A 12,232-nucleotide genomic window follows, 5' to 3' on the forward strand; every position below is an offset into this window, starting at 1 on the left:
GCACAGCGGGACGGCCGGCGGTCTGACCCACTCCGGGAGACTGTACAGATTCCGCTCTGTGTCCCTCTTCCTCTTGTGGACCCTCACTGTGGGGGGACCGTGGTCAGACCAGAGGCATTCGCCACAGCCGCCACCTTTCAGACGGGCTTTCTGTGACAAGTTCTTTGACATTGTTCCTCTTGTGGGTCATTCTCGTCATGCCGTGTCCTCCGGCCAGGCTCTCGTCCTTAAACTGGATCCAGAGCCAGACGTGTTGCAATGTCTTAGCTTCATTGTAAGTTAAATGTGGTTCTGGTTATTCTTAGATAATGAAGTAATTACTGAGCAATGTTTCAAAACTACTTGGAAGTGCCCTATTTTTTATCATTCACAAAGACTTATTGAGTGTCTGGGGGTGACCCCCTTTTTGCAAAAAGTTTTCAGGTTTGAGCCTTGATTTCTGGGCATCTGCACACACGTGGGAATGAGGCTTTGCTACCCATCCCCTGAGCTGGTCCTCAGTGTGGTGTTTCTGGAAGGCTCGGGAGGCCGTGGTGAGCAGAGAAAACCCCAGAAATAGATGGCAGGGGCCACAGGGCCCCGGTTGACTCCTCTCTGCTCAGTGTGGGGAAGGCTGCCCTCTGGGAGGCCCGGGGGCCCGTTTGGGCCACACCCCTGCTTTCAGCGGGAAATCCCAGTATTAGTGGGCATCACTGAACACCTGCTCTGTGCTGTGGGCGATGCAGAGGAGAAGCACCTGCTTCCTGCCTTCCACGTGCTTACGGTTTAGTCGAGGAGGGCAGACCACTGAAAACACTAGAAATGCTCAGAGGACACTTTATCATCGCTATGACCTACCGTAAGCGTCAGGACAGAGAACCAGTGTCTCCAGCCTCAGTGCCGCTTCAGCGTACATACAAATCCGCTGGTGAGCTTGGTAAAATCGGGTTTGGTCCAGCAGGTCGCTGGTGGGGCCTGGGACTCTGCTTCTCTGACAGGCCCTCGGGTGCTGTGATGGGTCCTTCTGGTCCATGGAGGGCACCCCAGACGAGGCCCTGAGTCCTCGAGGAGTGTGCCTGAGGGCTGCCTGGGGGCCTGTTCCAGGGACGGGCACTGTGGCCCAGCCCACCACCAGATGTGGTGGCCGGGCCCTTAGGAATTAGGATCCCGGGCGCTCGTGTTCTCAGGTCTCCCCGGGAAACTCCCGCGGGCACCCAGGCTTGAGCTGTGCCGGGCGGGGCTTGGCCGGGCGGGGCTCGGAGTGGCGGCGGCTGCCAGGCCCCCCGCCCTTGTCGTCCTCCTCCCCCTGACGGGCTGGGGGTGCCAGGGGCAGCGGGAGCCCGAGGGTGGGCCCCGCCTGATGACGAGGGAGTAGTCACACGCACCCAGACGGAAGGGCCTGCCACAGACCTGGGGGATAAAACACCTGGAAAGAACATCGTTGGGATAACGGGGGAAATTTGAATGTGAGTTCTAAAAACAGTGACGTACTTCCGTGGAGTCCTCGGGAGACCTCTGCAGAGGTATTTGGGGGCAGAGTCTTCACCCAGAGTGCTCCCACGTGGTGGGGCCAAAAAAGTGTGCGTGTGCAGAGCGTATGTGCGAGCGTGCGTGGAGTGCTCGTGTGCAGACCACGTGTGAGTGCCTGTGTAGTGCGTGTGCCTGTGTGTAGTGTTTGTGCACACGTGTGGGAGCATGTGCAGGTAGAGTGCACCTGTGCGCGCAGGTAGAGTATGCATGATAGAGGGTGTGCGTGCGCGTGTGGAGTGCATGGGTGTGTTTGCGCACACAAGGTGACAGCACAGGAGTGTTGAATCCAGGTGGCTGCCCACTGAATTAATCTTTCAGCTTTTCTGTGGGTTGGAAGGTCTTCAGACTAAAAGTGAAGGAAAACAGGCCTCAGAAGTCAGGGCATTTTAGACCCCCCAGCTCTGGACGGCTCATGGGAGAAGGTTTGCTTCGGAGGGAGAGAAGCGGGAAGCGGCCGAGAGTTCTGACATCTGCGAATCCTCCCCACCCATGACGCCACAGGCCTTGGAGCGGGTGCGGGCAGTGTGTCTCTCTGACGACTTAGGGAGTGAACCGAGATTTCACGTGCTTGTTGGCCGTTTGTACACCTTCTGTCATACAGGGCATATTCAGATGTGTGCTCTTATTTTTAAATTTGGCCGTTTGTGGTCTTGTTACCATAAATCTTTTATATTCTGGACGTACGTTCTTTGTCAGATGTAACATAAATGTTCTCTCTCGTTCTGTATGGGGTTTGTGGTTGTATTTTCTTCATGATTTCACTTGAGCAGAAATTTTAAATTTCTATGAAGTCAAGTTGCCAGTAATTCTGGTTCATTCTTTTTCTGTCCAATCCAAGAAATGTGTGTTCCCCAAAATCACCAAGTTTGTCTTCTTTGGCTTCTTCTGGAACTTCCGTAGCATTGGTCACCGCTACGGGCTAACGTTTGTGTGTGACGGAACGTCCAGGGTGCTCCAGTCAGCATCGTGCGTGGAAAAGGCCATCCTGCCTCTGTGGAGTCCCCGCGGCACTGTCCCCAGAATGGTGGGCACCTGCGTGCGACCTGCCTCTGGGCCCTGCTCCCGGCCGTTGCTCTGTGCTGCCCGTCCCGCGGGCACCGCCACTGCGCCCCTCAGCCGCCCTGCTGCTCCCCCAGCATCCCTTCGCTTTCAGAACAGCTTTGGCTCTTTTAGGTTCTTTGCATTTCTACCTGCACATCCCCGAAGCCGGCTGTGAATGCGTACAGGCTGTGGGGGTGGTTGACTGATCTTGCGGCTGGTCCGGAGGGCAGCCCACATCGGGCAGCCAGTCTTTCAGTCTTCAAACTTGGCCTCTTTCTCCATTTATTTAGTGCTTTGTGCGTCACATCTCCTAGTGTTTAGCGTGCAAGGGCTACACGTACTTTATAAATCGTCCCTGAGCACTTCATTCGGAATGGTGCGTTAAATGGTGCTTTAAGAAGTGTCTTGTTTCACATGGTGTGCTGCTGGCTTCTGGAAATGTGGGTGGTTTTGTGTACTGACTTTGTGTGCTGAGACCGGGGCCACAGGGGGCTTCTCTGTGCACTCGTGCATGTCACCTACAGATACGGACTTTCCGCTCCGTCCCTCCCCGCCTGCGTTCCTCCTTTCCTCTTCTGCCTCAGGACACTGACCAGGCCCTCCGCACAAGGCCGGCCTCCTGTTTGTGTGTGTCCTGTGGGGTCCGCAGGCACCGCTTCCTTAATGGCTCGTGCCCATTTGCCATCTAGTTGGTGGAAAAGATGGACTTGACCACTTGATGGCATTTAAGGCACAGAAACTGTGGAGCTGTTATTAATCGCAGTGTTTCACTTCGCTATTTTTAGAATTTGTTTATTTAAGTAATCTCTACCCCCAACGTGGGGCTCGAGCTCACACCCCCAAGACCCAAGAGTCGCACGCTGTGTAACAGAGCCAGCTGGGTGCCCCAGAGAAGATGGAAGATTTAGTCAGTGGACTTGAATGCCTGAAAAATCCAAACAGCTTTGAAAGCCAGTCACTGTCAGAAGCTGCAGGCATCCCCGTTGCTTTGGGGAGCTTCACAGGGTGGGAGCACCTACCGCAGCCACAGGGCGCTCCGGCCAGCGGGGTGCGCCGGAAGAGTCACGCGCCTCCAGTCTACCGCGCCGGGTCCCTGTGGGTCCCTTTCCTTAGTGGTAAGTGCTTCTGTGTGGCAGTGGGCGTGTACGTGTGGTGTGTGTGCTCTGTGTGTGGTACGTGTGTCGGATTTGTGGCGTGCGTGCCGGCTCCATGCAATGAGTGTCTGGCCCTTTGGGTGTTGGTGGGAGTTAACCCGCCAGTGTCTGCATCAACCCTGGGGCGTCCTGTTCAGACTGCCGCTCCTTTTCTGGTCTGTGAGCCTGTGTACCTGGTGTCACGCCAGGAACCTCTGCACCCGGGAGTTGTTTTCTGGGGCCGGCAGGAGGGCCGGGAGGAGGTACTTCTGCTTGTTGGTTTTTAATGGACTACGGCTTACAGTGCAGGACAGCCCACTCTGGGGCCAGATGTCGTCAGGCGAACAGCACCACGGTCATGGTACAAACCAGTCGTCGCGTCAGAAGATCCCCCGTGTCCTCTGTGGTCGCCCACGCCGTCCCGCCTTGGCCGCATGCTCTGTGCCCGTGTGGGCGCTGTGGCCTGCTGCCGTTTGGAGCCGCATGGTCCATAGCCTTTTAAGTCTGGCTTTGTCACTTAGGACACTGTGTCTAAGGGTCACTTACGGCGTCGGTGTTGCCACCACACGTTGGTGGTTTGTTTTGGGATTGGTGAGTTGTGTTCCGTTGTCTGGATGGCAGCAGCTGGCTCTTCCATCCACCAGGCAGGAAAAGGCACATTGCAGTTTGAACAGTTTTTTAACCTGTAGAATATTTTAGACCAGTTCCCTTGTAAATCCTGAAGTGTCCTGGAAAAAGACACATTCCAAAATATTCTCATCCTTGTGTGACCTCTGTCTCTGTTAAGCTATTTGCTGCCGAGGGAAGGGGATTGTCCTCAGACTTGAGCCGGGGTGGTTTGCGGGACTGGCAACAAGTGTGTGAGGGTGGTGGAGGGTGGTGGCAGAATCGAGGGTTCCCGAGCATGTGATTGCCATGGGCTGAGAGAGAAAGACCGGCTTTCCCAGAGGGGGTGACTCGTGCAGACCTGCTCTCGGCCGGGCGGCGGGTGAGTGTGTGCATGCCCGTGACTCCTGACACACGGCTGGCGGCTCGTGCACCGTGCCGGCGCCGGGGCCCCGACGGCAGCTGCCTTGTGCCGTGTGGTGGCCTGGTGCCTGAGTGCCACCGCCTGCAGCCTTGTGCCGACCTCAGCCTCTTGGCCGAGCACTTGGCGGTTTGCCCGTGAGACCCTCCTCTTTCGTTCGTTTTCCACACATGCACCTCTGTAACTCAGAGGCCGGCAGCTGGGAGTGCGCGTCACTCATGTCGCGGGAGGGCAGCCGTCCCAGAAACGTTGTCAGCCGCCTGTCGCTCCTTCCAGGAGACGTAGCCTGTCCAGTACGAAGTCACTCGGCCCCCAGCTGTCCGGACAGGAGGAGGACTCCGACGTGGCCGGCAAACCCGGCATGTGCAACCGAGAAATAGTGCGGCGGGGAGCGCTCATTCTCTTCTGCGATTATGTCGTAAGTCGGGAAGCGAGGGGTGTGGTGGGGCAGGGGGGCTTCTGCGGAGCCACTTCCCAGGTCCCTGCCACCAGCTCGGAGACCGTGGGACCGCAGACGGCAGTGAGCACTGGGCCCCGCTCCGGCCGGCCGCGGACGGGAGGTGTGGCTGCGGGATCCGTGCCCCTGGCACCTGCTCGGCCTGCCTGTGCGAGAAGGACGCGCCGAGGGTGTACGGGGTGGGGCTCTCACTTCAACGCTGTTTGTCATGCGTGGAAAGGGCCTCAGTACCCATTGCTGTGTTTTAAAGTTTATTCCTGGTTAAATGCCATCCATTTTATTTTATTTTATTTTTGAGTTTTATTTATTTTGAGAGAGACAGAGACAGCATGAGTTGGGGAGGGGAGACCGTGGGGGAGAGAGGAATCCCAAGCAGGCTCCACGCTGTCAGTGCAAAGCCCAGTAAAAAGATAACATTGGCAGAGTGACCATAAAACGAGCATCACGTGTTTCACAGAGAAAACTGACAAAATCCAGGGGCACCTGGGTGGCTCAGTTGGTTGAGTGTCCAACTCTTGATATTGGCCCAGGTCATGTTCTCACAGTTCATGGGATGGAGCCCCTCATTGGGCTCTCTGCTGACAGCACAGAACCTGCTTGGGATTCTCTCTCTCTCCCTCTCGTCTGCCCCTTTCCCCCTCGTGCACACTTTCTCTCAAAATAAATAAATAAACATGAGGAAACCAGCTTTGGTCACAGTGTAGAGTTGAAGGCAATGGAGTCTGTGACATGAGTTCCGACCCCGGTGATTGGCGGTCAAACGCTGGACATCTTCAGTGAAGATTATAATTGGAATTTATTTTTCCCTTCTTATTTCTTTTGGCCTTTTCTATGACATCAGTATTGTTCTGTCCTTGTCTACTTGAAAACGAGCCTTTCACTGTCTTTTTCTTCAGTGTCAGAACCTGCACGATTCAGAGCACTTAACGTGGCTCATCGTGAATCATATTCAGGACCTGATCAATCTGTCACATGAGCCCCCGGTGCAGGATTTTATTAGCGCTGTTCATCGGAACTCTGCCGCCAGTGGCCTCTTCATCCAGGCAATTCAGTCTCGTTGTGAGAACCTTTCAACCGTAAGTCTCCCTGGTGCCACCTGGTGCCAGTCAGTTTTGTTCTGTGCCTGAAAAGTGTACCGTGGGAACTTTGGAAGTGCCGTTGCCAGTTGGGAAAATCCTGTGCTCTTGCTGCTTTCCTCTTCCCGCTCCAGCCCACCACCCTGAAGAAGACGCTTCAGTGCTTGGAAGGGATCCACCTCAGCCAGTCGGGCGCCGTGCTAACGCTGTACGTGGACAAGCTTCTGTGCACCCCGTTCCGGGTGCTGGCTCGCATGGTCGACACCCTGGCCTGCCGCCGGGTGGAGATGCTTTTGGCCGCAAATTTACAGGTACTAGAAAAACACTGACACTGGTGTTTATGGAGAGCTTAGCAGAGCAGGTAGGACAGTTGGCTGGTTTTTTCCTCCACAGGCATAGTGTTCACACGGCCACTGAGGGAAACACGTACAAGATATAAAACTTCTTCATGTACCTGATAATGAGTGCTGCTTGTACTTTCTACTCGTAAACTGTACACATCGCTCTTTCCTTTTTAAATCAGCGCAAGGTTATTTGGACTCACTACATGTTCCGCCCCTGCTGATGTGTTATTATCTACTGCAGAGCAGCATGGCCCAGTTGCCGGTGGAGGAACTAACCAGAATCCAGGAATACCTTCAGAGCAGCGGGCTGGCTCAGAGGTAATGCTACAACCAGGCGTCCCTTGCTCTTGGACATAAAGGCTTAGGTTTGTAAGGGGATAAGCTCAGGACGAGAGATCGATGTGCCTTGTAGGTGAGTTTACTGCAGAAGGACCTTGGGAGAAAGCCTTCCTAAATTACCCAATTACACAGAAAGGGACTCACTCTATAAAAAGTGAGGTGAACTGACAGCGCTGTATGTGCTGTAGGAACAGATGAGCCTGAGTCCCGTTGGCTGGTTGAGAGGTTGTCCATGTCCAGGTGACCTCAGTTCACCAGCCTGTGACAGATGGGAAGGGGCTACCTACCTCATCCTAGCAAAATCCAAGTGTGTAACCTAACTGGTGTGGAGGAGTGGGCATGTGTGAAAGAGGTCACCCAGGTCTTGGCGTGCAAGAATTACATTTGCATCTTGTCGAAATGTTCTTTCTGAGGCATTTATCACCTGATTTTGTTGCATAGTCTTTTAGAAGCCTTTATCAGAAGTCTTGACGTCTATCATAGATTTGTTCAGCTAAATAAATAAAATATATTTTACCTTCAGAGTTTACCTTTTGCCCTCCACAGGGGAAGGCGTGTGTGTGTGTGTGAGAGAGAGACAGAGAGGGAGAACGGGAGGGAGAAGTGGGGAGAATCACCATGCTGGGGCTCTTTGCCCGTGTCTTCACTGGGGAAGGGGCGTAACTGGGTAGTCAACACGAGACTTGGACGAACTTGCAGTTTGCTGGGCTGGTCATGTTGTCATTCGCAGTACGAAGTTGNGCTTTTGCCCTCCACAGGGGAAGGCGTGTGTGTGTGTGTGTGAGAGAGAGACAGAGAGGGAGAACGGGAGGGAGAAGTGGGGAGAATCACCATGCTGGGGCTCTTTGCCCGTGTCTTCACTGGGGAAGGGGCGTAACTGGGTAGTCAACACGAGACTTGGACGAACTTGCAGTTTGCTGGGCTGGTCATGTTGTCATTCGCAGTACGAAGTTGTTGTGCTCGTAACAGATGGCGGAAGGTCAAACTCTTATGTTTAGATTCTAGGTTTAGATTTCAGACCAGATGAGAAAGATTATAAATATCTCGTTCGAGACGAGGTGCTTCTTCTATGAAACGAACATAAATTGGTACAGATTGTATTGTGTTGGAAGAATCAGTGGGAGATTTTGTGTGCTTGGGTCTTAGGATAGATGATCTATTTTGCATTTGTACAGGATGCATTTATTAGCTGTTAAACCATGTTCTGCCTGCTACGATGTTCGAGTATAAATGAAATGTCTGCAGAACATTGGTGGGGCATGAACATTGCTGTTAAATAAGCCGGAGCCTGGGTCTGCATCACGACTCGTCGGAGCGTCGTTGAGGCGGCCAGACGCGTCATGTCCTGCTTTCAGAAGCCACTGTTACTTCTTGCCTATGGTGCTGTGTCCTAACCCCCCGTGTGATCATATTCCAGACACCAGAGGCTGTACTCCCTGCTGGACAGGCTTCGCCTTGCCACCGCGCCGGGCTCGCGTGGCCCTTCTCCTCCAGTCACATCCCACCCGCTGGACGGGGACGGGCCCCTGGCACTGGAGACAATCATTCCAGACAAAGTAAGTGACCAGCGTGCGTGTGTGACGCAGGGCCTGCTCAGGCACCAAGGCGTCCAGGCACTTGGCGCGGCTCCCATGGGCTCTCAGCCTGTCCTGGTTCTTGCCAGCAGTGGACAGGGTCCCGTCACTGACAGGGTGCCTGAGGTCCAGCCCAGGTCTTCAGCAGGAAGTGTGGGGTGAGAGAGGAAATGCTAAGTTGGGACACTCGTGGCATCAGGCAGAGGGGTGTCAGCATGGTTAACGGGAAGCAGGAAAGGAGTGGGCGCGGCCTGCATAGGTCGTAGTGCCTGCCCGCTTGGCCTGTCTCCCTCTCCTTAAAGCTGCTGACCTGCATGCTGAGCTCACCATCCCAAGGACCCTGGTACATCGCCATCACCCTTAGCACTCAAACCGCAGAGCTGGGGACCGTTTGGGGACTTGGCAGATCCTTGCTACTCTGTTTTCTGGAGGGAGGGCCATGTAGATATGAACTTGGATTTTGAAAACCCTTAGCCCAAGCACAGATAGGCAAAGTTCAGGCCTCTACGCTCAGATTCGATTTGTTCAGAGCCTCTGCCGCACTGGCCTTGGAGAGGAAGGAGTGAGGCAGACACCCCAGGAGAAGGTGATCAGAGCACAGTCAGGCGAGGGGCGGACAGTAGTGAGGACAGAGGGCCTTGCTGGCCTCACACTTGAGCTGTTAGGAGGACACGTGGGTGTTCACCAGATGAGGGAGAAGGAGAGGCTGTCCAGTTAGTAACGGCAAGTCCGAAGGCAGCATTTCTATCTGTTTCCATGGAAAAGGCCTGTGGTTTAGTGAACAGCCTCATGGCCACCTAGAATCCAGTTTTACTGATGCTGCATTCATGGTCCTTTGGGCCTCCCTGTCCTTTGGTCTGGGGCCTCAGGATGTGAGGGGCATTGGGCACAGAAACAACACACATTCGGTAGAGTTGAAGCCCCTGCCCAACTGCATGGCGTTAACCACCTTTTTCTCCTTCCCAGGACTGGTACCTACATCTAGTCAAATCCCAGTGCTGGACCAGGTCAGATTCTGCGCTGCTGGAAGGGGCAGAACTGGTGAATCGGATTCCTCCCAGTGACATGAGCACATTCATGATGAACTCGGTATGGTGGGGAGCGGACGGACGCTAGCAGGACACTGGATTGGTTTCATTGTCACGTGACCGACTAGGGCGCGTGCCCCTCGTTCTTCTGCCTTAAAGGCAGAGACTTTGACCCAGACAGGCTGGATGGAGCGTGGGGGACTCTGCTCCAGGTGGGGCGGGACACGGAGAGGCTCTGATCCATTCAGTGAAAGCTGATTTGCCGAATGATAAATTTGATGAATTATTTATTGAATTTTCTAAATTCAGTTATTGGACTTTTAATAGCTTTTTAAGGGCTCTGGCTATAGCGGGAATTTCAGTTTAGGTCACTGACAATGACATGGGCTTTCTGAACGTTACCTGAAATAAGATGAATGTCCTACCTGAAAATTGGCCCCAAAAATCCTTAGTTTTAAAAAATTGGCAAAACACAGTACAGATTGATACATGGTCATAAGAAGTGCTATTTTTCAACCACAGTTTTGTGGCTGCTTTGATTTATTTCAGCTGCTGTTGAACAGAACTTATCCTTCTCAAATTTGGTGGGTGTTTGTGTTCCACTGCATTTGTTGGTGCCGGGTCAGCTTGATTTTGTATTTTTATAATTAAAAATTGTGTATGCTGAACTTTTTATTTTCAAACAAACCTGAAGGCATAAATGATTTAAAATATTTTTTTAATAACAAAGTACCCCAAAGAGATCAGAAATGAACTTCACCACGCATACGGTATTTATTACAGAAAGTAGAATATTCTTTAAAAAACTTTTTTATGGCGAACTCATCTGTATTACCTCAGAAATGTCTGCAGGATCCTTCTGTTGTGTTTTTCTTGCTGCTTGAAAGCGTGTGATTGTCGTTACCGAACCTTTAACGTCCTGATTCAGGAATTCAACTTAAGCCTGCTGGCGCCGTGCCTGGGCCTGGGTGTGCGCGAAATCTCCGGAGGCCAGAGGAGTCCCCTTTTCGAAGCGGCTCGCCTGGCGACCTTGGACCGTGTGACCGGCCTGGTTCAGCAGCTCCCTGCCACCCACCATGTCTTCCAGCCGTTCCTCTCTGTGGAGCCCACCGCCTACTGGAACAAATTGAACGATCTATTTGGTAGTTAAAATAGAAACTTCTTTTATTTTTTAAACACACTGCAGGATCAGTGCTGTGCTCTGCACTGAGTAAAGATACGGTGAACACCGTTGGTCTAATAAGCTGAGAGCGTGCATGGAGGTGACTTGAGAACCGGTGCTGGGACCTAGCTCTGGATGTCTCGGCATGTTTGCTGCCTTGCCGACCCTTGGCCCGGCCCTGGAGGGGCCCCGGGTAGGCCTCTGAGGAAGGCACGTCCCGAGTCACTCGCGGAGTTGGGTGTGGGTGCGGCTGTGCTTCTGAGCTGGGGGGCCTGCAGGCTCTCGGCGGCCTCACTGCCGTTCGCGGGCCACGAGCCTCTGCTAGAGTTGTCCTCACCCCCAGTCTTGTGTTTTAGGGGATGCTGTGTTGTATCGGTCCTTGACCACTCTGGCCCGGGCTCTGGCCGAGTACCTGCTGGTATTCTCCAAACTGCCCGGCCACTTGCACCTTCCTCCTGAGAAGGAGAGGGACACGGTAAAGTTTGTGGTCATGACCCTCGAGGTAAGAGGCCGCTGGGGTGGGGGGCGGGGTGTTTCCGTGCCGAGGGACTATCACTAGAGAAGTAGGAAGGCAGTCTGGTCTGTGCCCCCTCCTCACCGGGACCCTAGCTACAGGCAATCAGGCCTCACATCTGTCCCCTGCTTGGAGCAGGTCACATCCCCTGACCGCGCTGCTTCCTCGCAGGGGCCTCAGGAGACGGGCAACATGGCGCTTCCTATCCATACTTTAGAGCCAGCCCTGGGACCTGGACTCCCGCCCGCAGCTGTCTCCCCCTGCGTGTCTGGGGCGAGGGCGCAGGTCCTAGAGGAGGGTCTGGTGGGGAGAAGCAGGGGTCACTGGGGGGACAGGCAGAAGCCTCTCGGGGATCTCCCAGTGTAGAGTCACGTGCTTCTGTGCAGACCCGTTTCCTTGGTCCGAAGATACCTTTCACTTCACGACAGAGAGCCATTAAATATTTTTTCTAGGGAAAAGGAAGCACTGCTGATACAGTGTGGATCCTAACTTTAGATAATTAAAGAAAAATAGTATGGGAAAATTATTGTTTTAAGTTGAGAAATAAACCTGGACATTTCAGCCATGAGAAATTCAAGTGTTCGCACTTACAGTCACCCCTAAAATGTGTGCATGCTGTGGGTGTGTTACCTCTCAGTACAACTTCTGGAAAATAGTCTAGCCTGCATCCTTGCAGCCAGAGAGCAGAACTGTGTTTCTCAGCCAAACCTGGACACGGCTGAGCCAGCGTCAGCTCTGCCTGCCACTCAGCAGGGAGAGAGGTAGGGGTCAGGCCCCGTGCGGGACGGGGTGCTTCCATGCATCCTCTCCGTCAGGTCTCACTGCAGTTCTGCAGCACCAGCTCTGCCATTCCCATTTTACAGATGAGGAAAGCGGGGCTTGGAGAGGTTTGGCGGCTTGCCCAGGTTCACCCACTAGGAGGTAGCCAGTAGAGATTTGAACCCAAGCCTGGCCATGTCCAGGACCCATGCTCTCAGATTTAGCCCCTGGCTACAACAGAGGCAAGGCCTGCCTGTGGAGACACAGAA

At 53.7% G+C, this 12,232-nt stretch overlaps 1 protein-coding gene across 1 annotated transcript in view; it reads left to right on the top strand.

Annotated features, from left to right (window-relative positions):
• The window catches only part of HTT (huntingtin), a 131,105-nt gene that overhangs the window by 96,711 nt on the left and 22,162 nt on the right, over positions 1-12,232 (top strand). Inside the window, exons 42-50 of the mRNA XM_077750593.1 lie at positions 850-907; positions 4,987-5,128; positions 6,064-6,243; positions 6,378-6,554; positions 6,829-6,905; positions 8,344-8,482; positions 9,467-9,589; positions 10,457-10,670; positions 11,047-11,192. Coding sequence (XP_077606719.1) covers positions 850-907; positions 4,987-5,128; positions 6,064-6,243; positions 6,378-6,554; positions 6,829-6,905; positions 8,344-8,482; positions 9,467-9,589; positions 10,457-10,670; positions 11,047-11,192 — 1,256 coding nt within the window. The remainder of the gene's footprint in view (positions 1-849; positions 908-4,986; positions 5,129-6,063; positions 6,244-6,377; positions 6,555-6,828; positions 6,906-8,343; positions 8,483-9,466; positions 9,590-10,456; positions 10,671-11,046; positions 11,193-12,232) is intronic.

This window comes from Crocuta crocuta, unplaced genomic scaffold (assembly GCF_008692635.1).
Source record: "Crocuta crocuta isolate KB4526 unplaced genomic scaffold, BGI_CrCroc_1.0 scaffold179, whole genome shotgun sequence".
Taxonomy (NCBI): domain Eukaryota; kingdom Metazoa; phylum Chordata; class Mammalia; order Carnivora; family Hyaenidae; genus Crocuta; species Crocuta crocuta.